This window comes from Didymella exigua, assembly GCF_010094145.1.
Source record: "Didymella exigua CBS 183.55 unplaced genomic scaffold M421scaffold_25, whole genome shotgun sequence".
NCBI classification, from domain to species: domain Eukaryota; kingdom Fungi; phylum Ascomycota; class Dothideomycetes; order Pleosporales; family Didymellaceae; genus Didymella; species Didymella exigua.
The window spans coordinates 300,576-320,448 of record NW_022984799.1 but is presented as its reverse complement, the minus strand read 5'-3'; the positions used below and the strand labels follow the sequence as shown (position 1 = coordinate 320,448).

The 19,873-nt window shown below is 57.6% G+C and overlaps 8 protein-coding genes across 8 annotated transcripts; 5 read left to right on the top strand and 3 right to left on the bottom strand.

Annotated features, from left to right (window-relative positions):
* Window positions 1-264: 264 nt before the first annotated feature.
* On the top strand, window positions 265-1,400 carry M421DRAFT_7487 (glyoxylase I; the record flags this gene model as incomplete). The annotated part of the gene is made up of 4 exons (XM_033597080.1): window positions 265-305; window positions 382-847; window positions 893-1,286; window positions 1,336-1,400. 4 exons carry the CDS (start codon window positions 265-267, stop codon window positions 1,398-1,400), a joined length of 966 nt encoding a protein of 321 aa, XP_033446239.1.
* A 520-nt stretch (window positions 1,401-1,920) lies between these two features.
* Window positions 1,921-3,818, top strand: M421DRAFT_94362 (phosphoglycerate dehydrogenase; the record flags this gene model as incomplete). The annotated part of the gene is made up of 3 exons (XM_033598200.1): window positions 1,921-2,263; window positions 2,310-2,438; window positions 2,479-3,818. 3 exons carry the CDS (start codon window positions 1,921-1,923, stop codon window positions 3,816-3,818), a joined length of 1,812 nt encoding a protein of 603 aa, XP_033446238.1.
* A 1,591-nt stretch (window positions 3,819-5,409) lies between these two features.
* M421DRAFT_229145 (uncharacterized protein) lies at window positions 5,410-7,527 on the top strand. The gene is made up of 2 exons (XM_033588391.1): window positions 5,410-6,309; window positions 6,361-7,527. The coding sequence occupies exons 1-2, from the start codon at window positions 5,511-5,513 to the stop codon at window positions 7,308-7,310; spliced, it is 1,749 nt and encodes a 582-aa protein (XP_033446237.1). The 5' UTR covers window positions 5,410-5,510; the 3' UTR covers window positions 7,311-7,527.
* M421DRAFT_423264 (uncharacterized protein) lies at window positions 7,286-11,269 on the bottom strand. The gene has a single exon (XM_033593408.1). The coding sequence runs from the start codon at window positions 10,985-10,987 to the stop codon at window positions 7,745-7,747; it is 3,243 nt and encodes a 1,080-aa protein (XP_033446236.1). The 5' UTR covers window positions 10,988-11,269; the 3' UTR covers window positions 7,286-7,744.
* Window positions 11,270-11,628: 359 nt separating this feature from the next.
* On the bottom strand, window positions 11,629-12,574 carry M421DRAFT_423263 (uncharacterized protein). The gene has a single exon (XM_033593407.1). It carries the CDS (start codon window positions 12,560-12,562, stop codon window positions 11,789-11,791), a length of 774 nt encoding a protein of 257 aa, XP_033446235.1. The 5' UTR covers window positions 12,563-12,574; the 3' UTR covers window positions 11,629-11,788.
* A 433-nt stretch (window positions 12,575-13,007) lies between these two features.
* M421DRAFT_229121 (uncharacterized protein) lies at window positions 13,008-14,014 on the top strand. The gene has a single exon (XM_033588390.1). It carries the CDS (start codon window positions 13,349-13,351, stop codon window positions 13,940-13,942), a length of 594 nt encoding a protein of 197 aa, XP_033446234.1. The 5' UTR covers window positions 13,008-13,348; the 3' UTR covers window positions 13,943-14,014.
* On the bottom strand, window positions 13,895-15,934 carry M421DRAFT_423262 (electron transfer protein 1, mitochondrial precursor). Its single transcript, XM_033593406.1, has one exon. It carries the CDS (start codon window positions 15,701-15,703, stop codon window positions 14,186-14,188), a length of 1,518 nt encoding a protein of 505 aa, XP_033446233.1. The 5' UTR covers window positions 15,704-15,934; the 3' UTR covers window positions 13,895-14,185.
* A 330-nt stretch (window positions 15,935-16,264) lies between these two features.
* M421DRAFT_102835 (uncharacterized protein) lies at window positions 16,265-19,333 on the top strand (the record flags this gene model as incomplete). Its single annotated transcript, XM_033586834.1, has 2 exons — window positions 16,265-16,907; window positions 17,001-19,333. The coding sequence occupies 2 exons, from the start codon at window positions 16,265-16,267 to the stop codon at window positions 19,331-19,333; spliced, it is 2,976 nt and encodes a 991-aa protein (XP_033446232.1).
* Between the last annotated feature and the right edge of the window lie 540 nt (window positions 19,334-19,873).

Here is a 19,873-nt window from a genome sequence, read left to right as displayed (position 1 = left end):
TTACGTTACAAAGGACTGTTCGGGCTAGTGCGCGATGCGGTCATAGCCGACTCGGTGGGGTAATTTGCGTTCATTGATTGGGTGATGACATCAATCCTCTCGGATATCTGGAGCTCTTTACTCCCCTCCAATTGCTGTCCTCTGCAATTAATGCTCTCCCTACGACAAGCACTGTTTAGGATACCTCGAGTAACTACCGCTTTCGCAGCAACAAAGTATCTAAACGACACCAAGCCGCTCAGCATCTTTCGAGCACTAGCAACCATGGCGACCGATCCCACCCGCTACAAGCTCAACCACTCGATGTGAGTACCTCCATGGCTGTCATCTGCAGCTGTACCGGTCATTGGCTGCCGAGACATGGGCTTACTTACGTTATAGGCTTCGCATCAAGGATCCCAAGCGTAGCGTAGAGTTCTACGAGTTCCTGGGCATGAAGCTCATCAACAAGCTACCAAATCCTGACGCCAAGTTCGATCTGTACTTTTTTGCGTACGACAGCCCGAAGGCTGTGTCCCACGGCAATCACTGGACCGACCGCGAGGGCATCGTCGAGCTCACACACAACTACGGCACCGAAGACGACCCAAACTACAAGATTACCAACGGCAACACAGAACCCCACAAGGGCTTCGGTCACCTCTGCATATCAGTCGACAACCTCCAGGCGGCCTGCCAGCGCCTCGAAGATGCCGGTTACAAGTTTCAGAAGAAGCTCACAGACGGGCGCATGAGGCACATTGCTTTCGTGCTGGACCCTGATGGCTACTGGGTTGAAGTCATTGGGCAGAAGCCTCTGGAAGAAACCGAGAATGCCAAGGAAACCGATACTGCCACATACCGCATGGTGAGTGCAGTATCGTCTGCTGTTGTTCACAACTGACATTGCCAGAACCACACTATGATTCGGGTTAAGGACAAGGACGTTTCGCTCAACTTCTATCAGGACGTCCTTGGCATGAATCTCAAGCGCACCTCTGAGAGCCCCAACGCAGGCTTCAACCTGTACTTCCTCGGTTATGGCGCGGACGCTGCCGCACAGACCGCAAACGGCGTGAATCCTGTAGCAGACAGCGAGGGCCTGCTCGAGCTTACATGGAACTACGGCACTGAGAAGGACGGCGATTTCAAGTACCACAACGGCAACGATGAGCCCCAAGGTTTTGGTCACATCTGCATTACTGTCGACGACCTGGATGCTGCCTGCGCTCGTTTCGAGGAGAAGGGCGTCAACTGGAAGAAGAAGCTTACCGACGGCAGGATGAAGAACATTGCCTTCGTGCTAGGTACGCAACATGTGTGTATGTTCACACTCGTGGCTAACATCATTCACAGACCCTGACAACTACTGGATCGAGGTTGTGCAAAACGAAAGGCTCAAGACACGAAGCAATTGGTAAACAGCATTGCCACCTTTCATGCACGAACCCACTCAACAAATGATCGGCTCCAATTAGTGGCAGCCACATTGTTGTGCTATGGCGCCATGCATGACATGCGCACGTCGAAACAATGAAATGGTCTCCGAAGGCATGACCTTCACAAGTATAAGACAGCACTAACTGCGATCTACCTCCGGTGAACCACGTGCATTACGATGTATTCGATGTCATTGACCGCGCTCCGTCACCTCCACTCGCCCCTTGAAACCCCCGAACATGTGGACGCGGCGGGATTCCCCACGAATGCGGGGGCGGGGTAGCTGCAAGCTAGCCGTACCAGGTTACCCTCCATCACACAGGCCAACAGCTGATGCTGTGCACGGTGAGCTCACAGCAGGCGGTGTCCGGTAGCGGTACTTCAATGTTCCATGTAGCTCGACGTGCAGCTAAAAGGATGCATCGCCCATGGTACCGCTTCTTAATCCCTTCCCTATTGCTTCACCAAAGACTTCATTGGTACCTTTCTGACGATTCCACTATGACTGTCATGGCTATCCAAACGAGATCGAAGATTCTCATACCAGAAAAGGTCTCAGCAGATGGTCTGGCCTTGCTTCAAGACCAATTCGAGGTACATGAGAAGAAGAGCCTGAGCCCTGAAGAGCTGAAAGAGATAATTGGCGACTATGAGGCTCTTATTGTCCGTTCTGAGACCCAGGTGACAGCAGATTTGCTCAACGCAGCGAAGAAGCTTAAAGTTGTTGCTCGTGCCGGTGTCGGCGTTGACAATGTCGATGTCCAAAGCGCCACAACCCACGGCATCATTGTTGTGAACTCGCCCTCCGGAAACATCAATGCCGCAGCTGAACACACTATTGCCCGTGCGTATCCAAAGCAACAATGATGGTCCAATACTGATCAAAGCAGTTCTCATGGCTGTGGCTCGCAACATTGGTGATGCATCCCAGAGTATCAAGAACGGCAAGTGGGAGCGCAGTCGTTTGACCGGTATCGAAGCAAAGGGCAAGACACTTGCCATCGTCGGCTTGGGCAAAGGTAATCAAAGCAGGGGCATTCATGTATTTGCCGCTAATAGATTTCCAAGTTGGTCTCACTGTTGCCCGCATCGCCAACGGCCTCGGCATGCGACTGATTGCCTACGATCCTTACGCGAATCCAACCCTCGCTGCTGCTGCATCAGTCACAATACGGTCAAGTCTTGCAGAATTGCTTCAAGAAGCCGACTTCTTGACACTACACACTCCGCTCATCGCATCCACCAAAGGCATGATCGGCAAAGCCGAGTTAGCAACAATGAAGCCTACAGCCCGCATCCTTAACGTTGCTCGAGGCGGTATGATCGACGAAGACGCCCTAGTCGAAGCCCTCGACGCCGGTATAATCGCTGGGGCAGGAATCGATGTGTTCACCTCCGAGCCCCCTAAGCCAGACTCGTCAGCAAGCCGCCTCATCGCTCACCCCAAAGTCGTGGCAACACCCCACCTGGGCGCCTCCACCAAAGAAGCCCAAGAAAACGTCTCCATAGACGTCTGCGAACAAGTCGTCCTCATCCTTTCAGGAGAACTACCTCGCAGCGCCGTCAATGCACCGTTGATTTTGCCAGACGAGTACCGCACCCTGCACCCATTTGTCTCGCTGGTCGAGAAAATGGGAAGCTTGTACACCCAGCACTACTCCAGCACAAACATAAAGAGCTTCCGTACGACGTTCGATTTGATCTACGAGGGCAAACTTGCGAATTTGAATACCACCAAGCCGCTCTTCGCCGCACTTGTTAAGGGCCTCCTTACGCCGATCACCAGCTCCGATGGCCTCAACATCAACATCGTGAACGCCGAGCTTCTCGCCAAAGAACGAGGCATCCTGATCAACGAACAGCGCTCCCGCGAGAACGTGGAAGATAAACCGTATTCCTCGTTCATCACGCTGCGCGCGCGCGCCTCGCGGTCCACATCATCAGCGCGCGGCGGGTCGAGAGCGACCAGTCCAGCCGCTTCTCGCTCTTCCAACTTAACAAGAATCGACACGCACCAAGGCGTATCTCAAGCAGAGCAAAAGCAGGAGCAAGATCAAATCATCCAAGGCTTTGTATCCGGCAACAAGCCCTTTATTAGCCGCCTTGATCGGTTTAAGGGCGAATTCGTCCCGCAAGGCACTCTGCTCATATGCCGGAATTTCGATTCGTGCGGGAAGATTGGGTTTGTTGGCAATCTCCTGGGCAAGGCTGGTGTGAATATTAACTTCATGAATGTTGCGCCGCTCGATGTGGATGAAGAGGCGGTGGCGGAGGCGAATGGGAAAGACAGCAACGAGGCGCTGATGATTCTTGGTGTTGATCGGCCAGTGGGTGAGGATGTTGCTCAGGCATTGATTGGGCCCGAGGGCGTGCTGGAGGCTAGTGTTGTGACACTTTGAGGGTGATCTAAGGCGGAGAGTTGAGAGTGTGGGAGGTACTTTGCGATGGGGTTTTAGCAATTTTTCAAAATGTACTGATATTCAGCATGTAGTATCTACAAACAATGGCTGACTGTCTTCCTGAATATCTAGAGAGTCGCAGCAGATCGCGCAACGAGATCGTTGATTGAATAGTGGCCGCGTTTGAACAAAAGCCCGTTGACGAGAAGATTACAGTTCCAGCTTCAAAGAAGTATGTTCGAGTCGTCTCGTGCTGTTGCAAGAGGACGGATGGGACTTTGCCTCATGTTTTGCGTCCTGGCCGGTTGTAGACTAGAACTCGTAGAGAGCGAGTCCCTCTTACATGCCGATTAACCTCCTGCATCAAGTGCGAGGAGAGACCTCCACCAACTAGGCTGCGATGTTGGTCGTTGCTTCGATGTCGTTGTTGGAATCTTCCAGTTCGCATTGCAACTTCTCCACTTCAAGCCGCTTTGGCAGTAATCCAGCTGTATGTACCGAGCCTTCAAATCTCCTCCACCCTCCGACTCGAGTTCTGCGCCTGCTTCAATTAACACCTTGCATATCGATGCAGATTGAATCGACTCAAGAGCCCATATTAACGCAGTACCGCCCTCCTCGGAACAAGCATCGACGTCAGCTCCCGCATCAATGATGGCCTGGAGTCTGGACAATATCCTGTTTCGAGTACCGTACCGCCCAATGAAATAGAGTAGAGCCATAAGTGTCTTGTTCAAGGACAAGTCTTGGCTCGTATTCGAGGTGCATATTGAGTTGCTCCAGTGCGTTGCTAATTACGAGGTCGTGATCCGGCACGAGAGTCACTGTTTGGTGCAGATCCGCAGACGGAGATAGTAATCAAGGTTCCGGAAAACTATACAAGTATAAAGTCTCAGCCATAGAACTGATGTAGTTCGATGAAGCAGCGGCTCTCGGGAAGATTCGACACGTACAATCCCATCTGATCTCGGATGAAGCATTTCAGAATCGTGAACTAATGTCATTCGTAGGTGTGAAAGGGCATGGACTTCATCCGAACGACATACAACCGTATCGGTCTCTTGCCGCCCGAATCCAGCTCACTCAAGCTCGCTGTCCGAGCACAGCCAACTGCCTCCGTGAGACTCCACGTAGCCATCCGCAACACCAGACATACAACTCCAACACTCCACCTGCCTGAAGTCCCAGCACATCTCCAGCCAACTCCCAACTCCCAATGAGGGCCTCAAGCTACCGCCCAGTAACAGCCAGCAGAGCAGTGAGATCTGGTGCCGCGCTGGCAGCGCGCCATGCAGCGGCCGTCTACCTTTACCCTTGCTTTAGACTTGGAGCTGTTGCTATTGGACAGCTGGCCAATAGGCGGTGGGTACGGGTGAGTGGGTCGCGTATACAACCTAGCTATAATCTGGCTTCAGTGCGGGCTGCACTTACTCTTGAACGTCGACGGAAGGTTTCTCAACTCCAGCTTTGCTTGGGCTCTCAATCGTGAGGACTGACGCCCTTCTGATACTGCGACGGTGAGTATCAACCCCGGTAGCTTGCGGGTCTGAGAGATTGTGCAGGGCGTTGGATCGACGATTCTTGCTTCACTGAGCTTCCTGGGCGCTTCGTCAGTGCTGGTCAGAGCGATACTGACGATACAGCTACACGTCTACATCCTCCGTCTTGCGCACATCAGCGCCTCGCCGAGAAATGGAGCCAGTGAAGACGCCGCTAGTCGAGCAGCACAACGCACCGCGTGCTTCTGCCGACCGCTTCCCGGCGTTGGGCTACAATCTGCAACCGAACAAGCAGAGCTACCTCCTAGAGGCGAGTATTTCACGCACTAGTCGCTGCTGTCCACTGACATCACAACGGACCGACATGGACCACCGACCCTCCTCTCACGTGGGGGAGCACAACCCCCCGAAGGTCGACGACGACGAGCTCCCGCCCGCGATGCAGTTGCAGGAGCAGCACTTCGACCGCGATTTCAGCAGCGGCAACACGCCCCTGCGCCAACTGCGCCCACTGCGCGCTCCAGCCTCGTCTCCGCGCGAGAGCAGCCACGACCCGCGAGAGCACCCGCAAGATGCCACCGAGATCTCGCTGCTGGACCAGCAGCGCGCCGCGCACCAAGCGACACTGCGTAAACCTCCCAAGGCCCCCGCACAGCCTCCCGGCAAGGCTTCGCGGAAACCCAGCCGGCGACCAGCGGCCAGCAAGCCCATCAAGAAGAACGACATGGTTGCCAAGCTGGAGGTGATCTGCGAGATCGAGCGGTGCTGGGGCGCGGGCTTTATCCGCGCGTACGTGCCCAAGTGCCACCGGCCGCTGGTCAAGCGTGGCAGGGACGGTAAGCGCGCCATGTATCGCGAGCACGAGGCGGATCCGAAGAAGTGGCTACCGAGCGTGCTGAAGGCGATTCTGAGTCTGGCCAAGATGACGGCGAATAAGGCGTGGTTGAAGAAGGCGATGAATGATGTGGTGCGGTATCGCATTAAGAACACTGGTATGTGCGTTTCCGGGTGTGCGAGGGGATGGGTTTGCTGACGATGTGTAGGTAATCGTAAGCCGCAGCTTGTGACGACCGATTTTGATGTGCTGGAGGATATGCTCGTCAAGGACTGGGATATCGCGTATAGCTTTGGCATTCGCTACAAGCATCTCCTGACGAACCCGCAGGGGCATCAGGACACGGATGAAGACATTGACCACATCCTGGGCGTGCCGTCCGGCGTGCCGTCCGGAGAAGAGGGTAGCGGCGACGACGACGAGTCCAAGCCCGGCGACGCAAATAACCGGTACGACGACGATAGGGACGAAGACCATAGCGATGACGACTTGGGGCACGGCGGCCTGACGGGCCACTATCTCCAGGCCAGCGGCTACACCAACGCACCTCACCACCAGCACCCGCACCACACACCATTCCCATCAGCCAAGCAGCAAAACGCCCACCCCGAGAAGGCAAGAAAGTACGGTTCCCGACTTCCGACGCGCCCGCAACCTCCTTCTGGCGTCGACAAGAGCCAACAAGGCTACAGCAATCCGTATCCGTACGGTCCCCCCCTCGATCCCTGGAGCCGTCCGACGCCCTACCCAGGCTTTCCAGAAAGTTACCACGACCACAGCGGCTACGCCATATACGGCTACGGCGGATACATCCCGCCGCACAACAGCGGAAGCTGCCATACGTCTCAGCAACCCGCAGGCTACAACACAACCCACCGGCACACAACCCGCGCAGACAGCGCGCGCACCCCCGACTCGCCCTTCAGCAGGCGCTTTCACGCCCAGACAGAAGTCAAGCACGAAACGCCCCCCTTCTCACCGCGCGCGCCGTCAGAGGACGACGCAGCGCCAACAACAGAACTCGAGGACGACACTGTCGCTGCGCTGGATGCAGAGCTGCGCGCCACCGAGCTCGAGCTGAAGGTCGCGCGTCTGCAGGCGCGGCGCGCGGCGCTGGCGGGGCAGGCGAAGGCGCAGGCGAAGGCGAAGGCGAAGTAGGTAGCGGCGGTGGTCGGTTGAGGTTCTAATTAGCAAGGGGAGCGTGGATTCATTCTTTGCATTCTCTTTCTTGGGCCAGTGGTGTTTGGAAGGTCTTTATTGAACTGATTGATCAACATTTTTCGACTGCTGCGCCGCTGTTTGCATCGCTTTTATGTCGTGGTGAGACGTGAGACCTATCTGGTTATATGTGTGGTTTTCGACGCGACCGTCTGTGTAGTAGAAGTGGTCGATACTCGATGGTCGGAGTGTAGTGCTGTGAAGTCGGATCGCACTAGAGCCGAAGCGGGCTGGCGTCGTTCGGCCGGGTTGACAAGCAACGACGCCTCGCACTTCACAAACGGGATACGAAATACAACGACGGCTGGGAGGTAGAAAGTCTAATTCGATATCGACTGATAAGAAATGCATCTGCACTAATCCAACGAGCGCACCTAATAAACCTCGAGAACATAGCGGCCCTCATCCTTGAGAGTCTCGATCTCCCTCCTGCTGTTGACCTTCCTAGCATCAGGGTTCTTCATCTTGTGATCCACCTCAATAGCCTCCTGCAGCACCTCAGTAACATCAGGGACAGGCCAAGTCGGGCCGCAGAGGTAGAAGCTGCCCTCCTTCTCGAGGTACGCGCGGCGGATATCGCTCAGCGTCTGTCTCATGCGGTCCTGGATGTAGATTTTCTGGGGCTGGTCGCGCGAGAAGGCGCGGCCCAGCAGCGTGATGATGCCCGCGTCCTGGTACGCCTCCCACTCCTCGCCGTACAGGTACTCTTCGCGCTGGTGACGCGAGCCCATGTACAGCATCACCTCGCCAATCTCCTCGCCGCGCTGCTTCTGGTACGCGCGCTCCTGCACAAAGGCGCGGAAGGGCGCGAGACCGGTTCCGAGACCGGCCATGATGATGGGCGCGCTGGATTTGGGCGGCAGCTTCATGACGGAGGGCTTGACGGAGACAGTCACGGGGCTGCCGACGCGCAGGTTGTTAAGGTAGCGGGTCGCTTGACCGAAGCGGTCGCGGCCCTTGGGGTCGACCCAGTTGACGGTGACGATGCAGAGGGTGACCGAGTTGGGGGTGACGTGCTGCGATGAAGCGATGGAGTACTCACGACGCTTCATGGGGGCGACGATACGGACAATATCATGGAAGGATGGGTGCGCAGACTTGTACTCGAGCAGAAGATCGGCGTAGGTGATGGTGTCAACTTCAGCACGGCGCTTGAACTCGGTGGCGCCGTCGCCGGTGCAGAGAGTCTGGAGAGCAAGCTTCTCCTGCTCGTCGCTGGCGAAGTCGCCGAGGTCCTCGTAGAACTTCTTGCCAGGGCGGCCGAAGATGTCGACGTTCTGGAGCAGCGACTGGTAGACGGTGCGGTTGACGAGGACGTCGGGATCCTCACGGGAGGGAACCTCGACGATCTCCTCGGGGTCAAGACCGTACCACTTGATGAACTCCTCGACCTCGGCCTTGTCGTTCTCAGCGTGGATGCCGAGCGCCTCGCCGATGGCGTAGGTAACACCAGTGTCGCCGAGGTCGAACTCGATGTGGAAGATGTTGCGGTCGTAGTTCTTGGGAGTGAGACGGCGCTTCTCCTTGACGGTAACAACGGAGGTCTTGACGCCAAGCTCGGGGCGGAGCACGGTCTCGGTGCCGTAGGCCTCCTTGAAGGCAAGACCCTTGGCGGCAATCTGCCAGCTCTTGAGCAGTGTCGGGGGCTCAGACTCGGTGCGGTCGAAGGGCGCGAAGCTGTTGACGTTGATGTCGGCGGGCAGGCGGATGGGCTGAACATCCTCCTCGACAGTGCCCCACGCGGCGGGGACCTCGACCTCGCGGAGAGCGGTCTCGAGCTGCTGAACAATCTTCTCGCAGATCTGCTGGGTGCCATTGATGGCTGCAAGCTTGGACATGTGGGAGCTGAGCAAGTCGGGACGAGCGACCTTCAGGAAACCCAACTGACAAAGGCAGGTGGTGAGGGTAGCCTCCTCGGCAACAGCCTCCGACTGGGTGGGGTCCATGATGAACAGGGAGACGTCCTTCTCGACCAATGCCTTGCGGAAAGCGGGGGATAGCTTCTTCTCGAGGTCCTCGTCCTTGACACCAGGCAGCTGGATGATGATGGAGCCACCGGCCTTGACGCTGTTGAGAACGTCGAACGCGTCGAGGATGGCGACGTCACCAATGGCGGCAACATCGGCCTGCTCGACAGCATAGGGGGCCTCGATGGTGTAGTCGGCGTTGCGGATGTCAACGCGGGTGACACCGCCGCAGGCAAGGTTGTCGTGACCCTCGCGAACGAAGATGTTCTTGGACGAGTCGGAAGACAGGAGTTTGCCAACGACAGCTGGGGCGGTGGCGGCCGGGGACTCGTCTAGGTCCCAGAAAGAGTACTGTTTGACATCGGCAGTGTTCAGAATGTCGACGTGCGAGCGCGACTCGGCGCCGGCCGTCTTCTCGCTGTGGATCTGGCGGAAGACATCGAGGACGTTGCTGGGGGTCCAGACCTGCTCGCGCGAGTACTTGATGTCAGTGACGTCGATGGTCCTGTCAAAGGCGAACTGGGTGGCGGCCAGCACGTCGGAGTAGAGACGAGAGTACTCTGCAGCGTCGAGCACGGCAGCCTCGTCCCGGACCTGGCCAAGCACGGCGACGCGCTGAGTGCTCTTGGGGAGGACCTCGACGAAGGCCTCTTCGACGAAGGGCCTGTAGACGCGAACGTTGATGACACCGACCTTGTCGCCGTCCTTGGACAGGACATTAGCGACCTGAGCAGTCAGCGACGCCTCGACGGTACCGAAGACAACGAGGACGCTCTCGGGCTCCTCGTGGCCGTAGTAGTCAAACAGGCGGTAGTCCTCGCCAAATTCGTCGTTGAAGGCCTGGAGCAGGCGGACAAGGCGACCGGCGCTGTCCGAGTGCTTCTTGTCGACTTCGGAGACAGCCTTCAGGACAGCCTGGTAGCTGTTGTGAAGCCTGGCCTGGTCCAGGGTGTCGACCAGCCGTGCGGTCTCGCGGCCAACGCTGACGCCGTCGTATGTGTGGATCGTGGGGACGACGCTCGAGAGGAGGGTGGCAAAGAGGGCCATGTGCTGGGTCTCGAAGACAGACGGGCTGCAGACGAGACCGAGACCGAGGTCCTCGGCGAGGGTGAGCGACGAGACATAGTCGGTGACTAGGCCGGCGCTCGAATCGGCCGAGTAGTCGACAGCGGCGATGTGTGCGGTGACGGGGTTGGCGACCGAGTAGAGGAGCGACAGCTGGTCAAGCGCGGGACGGAGGTAGCTCAGGGTCGACGAGGAGGCCACAATCGACTGGGGGACGTGGCGCTTGCTGAGATCGAAGTCCTTGGAGAAGAGGTAGCCGAGCGCGATTGTGCCAGCGCCGGATCTTGTCTCCAGCGAGGAGACGCCCGTCTTGTATCCGAGGGCGTTCTTCTCGCCCTGCACCTGCCAGCTCTTGATGGCCACATCGAGGTCGAACGACTCGGCCGAGTAGGCAAAGATCTTGTCGGACAACGCGTACGCGACCTGCTGGACGAGAGTCTGCGCTGTCAGGTACGTGGGTCCGCTGATCGAGCCAAGAGACAACTGCTCCCCGAAAGGCAGACTCGACGACTGTTTGGTGAAGACCTTGGGCGCATCCTTCTCCTCGGCGCCAGGGCCAGCCGACTGTGTCTGCTGGAAGTGCATCTTGAGATGTGGATGCCTCGACGAATTGACCTGTCAGAGGATCTGTAAGACTCCCTCGTATGGTATGAGAGAAGCCGGCGCAGTCTCTCTTCGACGTTTCACCGTGGGGAAAAGTGCGTGAAAGCAGAAACTCGAGCCAACGCCTCTATATCCAGCACGCGCCGGACTCCAGCGACATCGGCAGATGTCCAGCCGAGCAGGATTAGGAATGCACCATTGAATGCTGACGCCATGATTGGCGGCTCTGTTGTAGTCTTTCGGGCGAGAGCCCTTCAAGCGCGGCTTGTCGCGTTGTTGCGACCAGAAATTGTTTTAGCGTCTATCACGCCATAGCACGCCGCTCTCGAGTCTCGGTCGGTGTCTCGGCGATTGCGGGGCAAGCATGGCCCTCGGACATCTGATAAGATACTCCCGCGGAGCCTCGCCGAGAACGCCTGGCCCGCGCACACCAACACCACCTCACGCACGCAACTGAAAGCCGCAAACCGCTCAGGTCTCAGGACACGGTTGAGCCGGTACGGTGGGAGAATTAATTACTTTGGACAAACAACAACGATGAAAGACGCACACCACGGCCAAGGCCAACAGCACGATTGAAGTGGCTATTTGCCCTCCATTGTACTGACTGTAGTGCGCGGTTATGTAGATTCTAGTATTCAGGAGCGCCTGGGTAATTCTTCTCCACTTCCGTTCGCAACCTCAATATCTGCAGGTACCTATGTCGAGGCAGGACATCATCCTTAGGTCATGACATGCTCGTTGGCGAACGGCAATTGGCACAGTGCCTCGTTTTCCCGCCTACTACCTGAAGTACGTTCGGTAGGAAAGTAGTCTCCATAGACCGCTGGACGCACGGGCCGACGGTATGCAGACCTCATTGTTCTTATCCTTGTTCCTATCCTCGTTCCTATCCTTGTTCCTATCCTTGTTCCTATCCTTGTTCTTGTCCTTGTTCTTATCCTTGTTCTTATCCTTGTTCTTATCCTTGTTCTTATTGTCATCCTCATCCTCATCCTCATCTTCATCCTGAGAGCCACCGTCTCGCGAGCCATCCCCTCCAGATCCCAGATCGCCACATTCCACACGCCCCGCTTCACAGATCCTATCGTACAGGCGATTTGAGAACGCCGACCTGAGCACATCGAGCACATTATATGTGGGAGCCTCGGGCTCGGCAACGACCGAGCACACACCTCCCCGGTTCGGAACGGAGCGCGGGGCTCTGTTATAGCGACAGCCGTATGCGCAGCCAGGAGTCTGCTTTGCCAGAACAGCATCTTGATCTGCGCCGTGCTGCGGTAGCGCTTGGCGTGTGTGCGCGAGGAGCTCTTGGTGGTGGTGAGGAAGATTGTGCACATTGACCTGCGTGAGCGATTTCAGGAACCGAGTCCAAATGCTTTCCACATGTTGAGAAACGCAGCGTGAGTGGATCGGCAGGTTGGGGTCCATTTTGTATGTGAGGAAGACGTCGACGACCTCCGAGTAATGCTGCGAGGCGTGTTTGGTGAAGCCGGCGATACGGAAGCATTGCAACAGCGTCGCGAGAAGGGGTCTCAATGTCATAATCTCGCGCATCTTTGGGTTGACGCCGTGGCGCAACAGTAACCTTGGCAATCTCAGACGGTTCGAGCACAATTTAATCTCGACTGGCGTGCTGTCCGAGCATTGCTCTAACGCCATGTCCGACAGGAATCAACTGAAGAGGTGGTCTCCATCGAATATCTCGTTTGGATTGCAGCCTTGCTCGAGGGGGTATTCAACCATGTCACCCATGTCAGGCTCCATCGACGACGGACTATCAAGACTGCTCATGGTATGGTGCAGCAGAGGATGATGCAGACGACCAAGATGGAGCCTCACGTTGGCAACACGGCCATGGTCCCTTCGTTCGAGCTGACGTGAGGTGTACAGCTAACGGCCACTGCTCATTGCAGCTGCGACGAAACGATCTTTGGGCGTTCCAGAGCTCATTCCCCACACCAGAGAGCAGAGAGGGTCCTCACTCAGGACATAGCAAAGCTCGTCTAGCAGGTCTATGTGCTAGCAGGTCTATGTGCTAGCAGGTCTATGTGCTAGCAGGTCTATGTGGGGCACTTGGTGGATGAGTTCCGCCCGTTTCGCGCAGAGCGTGGCTGTTGTGAGGACGTGCTTTGCCCAAGCAGCGATATACTGCTCGGTCCTATCTCGAGGCCTTTGCTTGAGAGTCGCAATAGAAGCTTCGGTATCGACGCACAAATCTGGTGCTTGGCTGGTACTTTGGATTCCAGCTCAGTCCGCATCTCGTCAGTCATGAGGAAATCACGAGCGGCAGTGGATATGGCATAGAGTAGAGACTGAACCAGACCCTGCTGCGACTTTTGCATGCTTGATCCAGCGCTCCGGAAGAAGGAGGCTAATACTACCTGGATGTCGTCTGGCTTGGGTTGTGATGATGCAGCTGGAGAGGGGCGGATCGGCGACGGCCCAGTCGATGGTGGACCGAATGACTGTAGTCCAATTGAAGGTGGATCGAACGATGTTGGGCCAGTTGCTGGTCAAACAATGTTGGGCGAGTTGCTGGCACGATCCGGCGCTCGCAAGTCATCAGCCCATTGCTCCAAGCCATTTCTCGTGAGTTGGCTATCCGAGATGTACTTCACGAGCATTGATTTCCCAACCCTGGTTTGCCAGACACCCAGAAAAGGTCCTTTCCGCGACACAGCCACTGCAAGTAACGCGATTTTCGATTACAACACCGCATCAGCCCTTCTACCCTCGAAAGCTTCAGCCTCGTGCGGCACGGAACCTCTGGATTCGTGGCATGCAGCTCGCAGCTACTACATCCTCACTGAAAGCAGCGGCAAGGGGTCATGTGTACCATCGTGGAGTTTTATTGGCGTGACGTGCACAGTCCTAAAGAGCAGTGTTGAGATGATGCAGATTGTCGCTGGACCGTGCAGGTGGGCTTGCAGTTAGGAAGGCGCCACTGGCGCCACTGGCAACGAGGTCAAGCAGGGCAAGCGGGGCGAGCGGGGCGAGCAGGGCAAGCAGGGCAAGGGTTGCAGCAGAAAACAAGGGACTCTTGGACTCCAGGTCTACGAATATCTATTGCAAGCTCTAAAAAGCTGCAGATGGTATACATTGGATTCGCCGCGCGATGCTAGGTACATAAGAGTACAGGGAGATGGGAGATGATAACACGGCTATTCTTACAGCTTTCTACAACTTCTTCTCTGCCGCCTTTGCAGCCTCGACACGTGCGTTGATGTGCGGGACGGCACTTGTCCTCGGCACGCCTTGCTTCATGACCTGATTTAAGATGACGCGGCGAGGCATCGAGGTCCTGCTGTAGAGCACAACGGCACCGGTGAGCAGTGCCAAAGCACCGGCCTGGTGGGCAGATGCAAGCCATGTGGGGACCATGTAGATCAGGGTGCTGATACCGAGGGTGACCTGCAGGGTGACTAGGTGCACCATGCCGAAGACGCCCTTCTTGGCGTCTTTGGGAATGGTGCTGCGGACGCCCTTGGAGAAGCGGGTGTATGCCACAAGCGCCATGATGGCGGTGAAGGTGGTGGTGGCCAGGATGCGGTGGTCGAGTTGGACGAGCGAAGGGTTCTCGAGCGCATTGCGCCAGTAGAGATCGGACTGGTCGGGGACGTGGCTGTACCAGGGGTCGAAGAGCTCCTGCTTGGGTGGTGTGAGGCCGAGACCCATCCAGGGGAACTCGTTGTAGATCAGACCAGCGTCGAGGCCGGCGACGAGAGCACCGGACATGGCGGTAGTGAAGACGAGGAGGGTCAGGCCGACGACAGAGCGGCGGAAGACCTTGAGCATGGGCGACTGCAGAGCCTGGATGGACTCGGCGGCAGCAGCAGGGTTGGCAAGCATGCGGTGCTCCTTGAGGATGTTGAGGCCGGTGAGGACCATGGAGCAGTAGACGAGGAAGGCAGTGCCGAGATGGGCAGTCAGGCGGTACTGGCTGACACGGGGGTGGCTTCCAGGCTCGAACAAGTCGTCTTTAAGACCACTCTTGACCATCCACCAGCCAATGACTCCCTGGAAGCCAATCATGCCGCAGATGCCGACGAGCTTCAAGGCCGTCGAGGGGTTCACTCGCTTGCGGGCGATGAAGTAGACAGTAGGCAGGAGGAAGGTGACACCGATAACGCGGCCCCACAGACGATGGGCCCATTCCATGAAGTAGATTTGCTTGAACTCTGACAGCGTCATGGCGGAGTTGAGCATGGCGAACTCGGGCGACGACTTGTATTTTGTGTATTCCTCCTCCCAAGCCTCCGGGCTTCCAGGCCACAGCGAGCCGGTGACGGGCTTCCACTCGGTGATGCTGAGCCCAGACTCGGTGAGCCGAGTCAGGCCTCCAAAGACGACGATGCCAAAGACGCTCGCTGCGCTGCCCAGCAGCCAGTATGCGACGCTCCTCGACGTCGTCTTGGGGAAGCTGCTCGACCTGGCCCCGCTGCTGGACGCGGGCTTGGCAGCGGCCTCAACGATGGCGGCCCGGCCAGCGGCTTCAATGGTGGCGCTGCTGCGCAGTGGCTGGGTCGACTTCCAGCGCACGGCGTGCAGGACCGACGGGCGGTGCGCAGGGCATGGCGAGACGGAGACGGCGGGACGGACGGGCGCGTTGAGGCACGGCTTGGCGACGAACAGGCGCTTCGAAAGGCGCGGGGCCGCCGTCCGCAGCTGGGGGAATGCGTGAAAGATGGAGGCCATGGCGGCGCGCGTGGGTGGGGAGCAATGGCTCAGCGGGTGTGGGCGGGGAGCATTGGCTCAGTGGGCGTGGGTAAAAGGCAAAGGCTCAGTGGGCGTGGGTGAAGGGCAAAGGCTCAGTGGGCGTGGGTGAAGGGCAAAGGCTCAGCGGGCGCGGGTAAAGGGCAAAGGCTCAGCGGACGTGGGTAAAGGGCAAAGGCTCAGCGGGCATCTGGCGTCTGGTGTCGACCGTCGACTCTTCGAGTGAGTCTATGACATTTCGAGTCGACGGCCTCGAGGAGGACGTGGCGCGGCGAGGACCCTGCATTGCCGCCACAGATTGCGCCCGCTGCCCCCCACATGGCGTGGGCAAGCGCGACGTTGACAGGGCGGCGGAAGCGAGCGCCGCTCGAGCACGAGCACGCGGACTCGGACGACGATCGCTTCATGACGGATCTGCACCAGCTGGCCTGCCTGCGTGACGTCCTGCGTAACGCCCTGGTGCTGCCGTGGACGGCTGCACATAGATAACCACGCCTGGGCCCCGACCAGTTCGCGACCGAGTGACACGCCCGGTCTCATAGCATGCACTTCACCGACTCCTCCTCTGCGGGGCACGAGGCCGATGGCGACGGTCACGGGAACAGCCTGGGCGAGACGTGGCCGCGCTCTGCAGGACAGTCTACAGGACAGTCTACAGGACAGTCTACCGGACAGTCTGCAGGACAGTCTGCAGGACAGTCTGCAGGACCGTCTGCAGGACAGGCCGCCGGCAACGTTGCCATTGTGCGCTCGCCGCATGTGAGCCTCTTCTCGCCAGGCGTACCCGCCATGTCTCCCTCTGCCAGTGCCTCCGCAGACGCCGCCGTCGGACATGCCCGGCCACCACACGAGGGCAGTCCGAGTCCTGCTCCTGCACGCCCGTCCCGTCCACAATCTGCGCTCGCAGCAGTTGCCAGCATGACAAAGCGCACTTCGCGCCTCAAGCTGGGCGACAACCGCACGCCCATTGTGCAACTTCAGACGCAGATACCGAGCGTGCAAAAGAGCGGCGATGACCCCACCACGCCCCTCGACACGCCTGGGAAGAAGCGGACCACCATCGACCTCATCGGCAACGAATACGCTGCCGTCAACTCGCTGAGCGGCCTCTTCGCCAGCAGCACCAGCATGTCCCACAGCCGAGCCCCGTCCTACAACCAAGCAACTGGGCCGTTGTATCTGCGAGGTACGTCTGCCTGCCCGCCTGCCTGCCTGCCTGCCTGCCTGCCTGCCTGCCTGCCTGCCGCTGAGAGAGTCCGTGTCTGCTAACACCGCGCAGCATCCAACGACGCTGTGCCCCTGCCCGACCACCTCTTCACCCGCGGTCTGCTCCAAGGCCGCCACTCGGACATCTGCATCATTGCGTTTGGCAAGCGCTACAACCTGCATCGTCTGCTGCTCGATCGCGCGCCTTTCTTCACCACTGCTCTCTCCGAGCCCTGGATTGAAAGCCAGTCCAGGGAAGTAACGCTGCATCCTGAGGAAATCGACCAAAGCATCACCCAAGCAGCATTCGAGCTGGCCATCAGGAGAATCTACGGCGTTGACATCTCAAAGGAGATCGATGCCGAAGCTGTTGGTTTGTTCGCCACGGGATGCTGGCTGGAGATGCAAGACCTCATCGACGCTGCCATCGAATCCATTCTGCATCAAATGGCACCGATAACCCTTGCACCCCTCATACGACTGGTCACTCTCAACTACTACGGCCGCTCAGGAGAGCGAATCCTCGAGTCAGCCAAGGCCATGCTGAGCAGAAACGGCTGGGAGATGCCGCTCAAGAACTGGGACGAAATGCCGGGTGACATCATCCGAGAGCTCGTAGGGTCAGATGGCTTCTTCGTCGACAGCGAGTGGCACAGATGGGTGCTTGCCAAGCGTCTGCTGGATCGCCGCCTGAAGCACGTCGCCGTCGAAGCCGGCTTGATGAAGCGCGGCCAGAAGCCTGTGCCCAAGGCTCCTCAATCCATGCGCTTCATGGCCGTGCGCTTCGACGGTGTTTACCGTCAGAATGCACTGACCGCAACGCAAGCCTATGCCTCCGATGTACAGACAGAGTGGCTTACAGTGTATACGAATCCCGATGTCGAGCGCCTCTTGGTCTTGCTCGACGAGGGTATCCACTACATCCACATGGAATACGAGCAGCTCGAGTTCATCCGCACTGCTCGCGATATCTTTGGCCTGCCAGTCATGCCTGAGAGAGTCATTTCGAATGCTCTGTGGCAGCAGTTGGCCCTGCGCCAGAAGGTGCTCAATGCAGGAGAGTCAGCCATGGAGCTAGGGTTGTGTCACGGACCAGACGATCCGGAGACCACGGATGTGCTGTCCAAGGCCGACGACACACTCGCATCAAAGGGCAAGCGGAATGCAGATGAATCAGAAGACGGGTTGGAGACCGAGTCTGAAAGTTGGGACGGTAACGGCAGGCCTCGCAAGTTCTGGATTCCTAGCTCAGATTGCAACATTGTTCTCGGCAATGGTGCAGACCCTGTCGTGACGACTTCAAACACATTCCAGCGCCACGCAACTCGTCTGTCTGCTACGATCCAGCCAGAAGATGCACAGTGGGCAACCGATTTCGCCTCCACACCTTCCACTCTTGCCAATCCAAACGTACGCGACTATCCCCAGAGACCGGTCTCAGCAGGTGGAAGCAATGCCGGGCAACCCAAGTCATTGGCATTCAGCGAGTTCCCTCCCTTCCGTTTTGCAGCCGAGTTCCCTAATCCTCGCTTTTTGAAGGAGAGGAAGAGGGTATATTCGAGGACAGTCTCATATGCTGGATCTCTGTGGAACATTTACATTCAAAAGGTTCGCTCAGCCAAGAGCGTACAGCTCGGCGTCTACCTCCACCGTGCCAAGGAGCGTGAAGTGGACGAGAGTTCACAAGACAGCGGCCTGAGCCAGCAGAGTAACGCGACAGTTGACTCTCGAATCGGTCAGCTTGAGCGTGAGATGCTCATGCGCAGCGAGCGAAGGGAGCGTCGCCGCAGCACCCGGGCGATCATGCAGGACAACATCGGCGAGGACGACACAAGTGGCAGCGGCGGCGATCCAGACTCCACGCTGGTATCGACAGGCTCTCGCAGCCATCTCCTGTCGAGCAGTGGCTTGGGTCGTCGTCGAAGCGTGCCCATCGCCCGCCTCTCTAGCCGTGGTCTGCACACTCTCGCAACATCCCCCCCAGATGCGGGGAATCTCGACACGCCCATCTCATCTGCATTCGGACACTCGCATCACGACGACAATGATTCAGACGACCAAGACGAGCTAGACTCGATTTACACGAACCCCTCTCTCACGCCCCTCGCCCGCCGACCCCGTCTCAGCATGCCCACTCTACCACCGTACGTTGACGGCCGCCCTACCATCAAAACGTACTTTAAGATCTACAGTCCGTCCAAGGGCGGTCGCATGCTGAGCATCTACGAGAGCGCTCCGGATAAGTTCAATTTCAGCCAGAGCTGGGGATGGAAGAGCAGCACGCTCATGCTCGACGAAGTTGCCATTAACGGCACTGCAGACGACTCTCCGCCCGCGCTGGGATCGAGTCCCCCTAAGAAGGGCGACGGGAAGTTGAGGTTCATGGTGGTTATTGGCAACTTGTAGTTGCATTCTCCTTTCTTCCACACCACGGCGATTTCGTTTCATTTGTGCCCTTTCAGCACCTGGGAGCGCTTGCATTTCGGCGTTTCGATATTCGAGGCGCAGGTATACCCACGCATGTGGTCACGAGCGGTGACACGCGATGTTTCAGAGATGATAGATTTCAGCAACTTCGTGCTTCTACTTATGCTGCGTTGCTGTGTGTTGTGTACGTGAGATGACTAATGCAGCGAGGTAGGGTGCCGTAGACAAACACACACAGACGACACGCTGCTCGATGTCGGAATGACTGCAGTTTCTCCGGGCTGCTGGGCTGGGCTGCCGATGGTCAAGCAGGTAATTACAGACTAGGCCACGCTTCACTTGGACCTTGGGATCCTGCTCCAGAATGACACTCACGCCTCGATGACTTCGAAGGGATCTCAGTTGCCCAGAAAAGCTTCACCGGTAGTCGCTTGGCGCCATCACGGTGCTCAGCGACCCCGAACGATGAACTGCATCAATAGTTCCAACCGAGCAGGCAGACCATCGGTCGTAAATCAC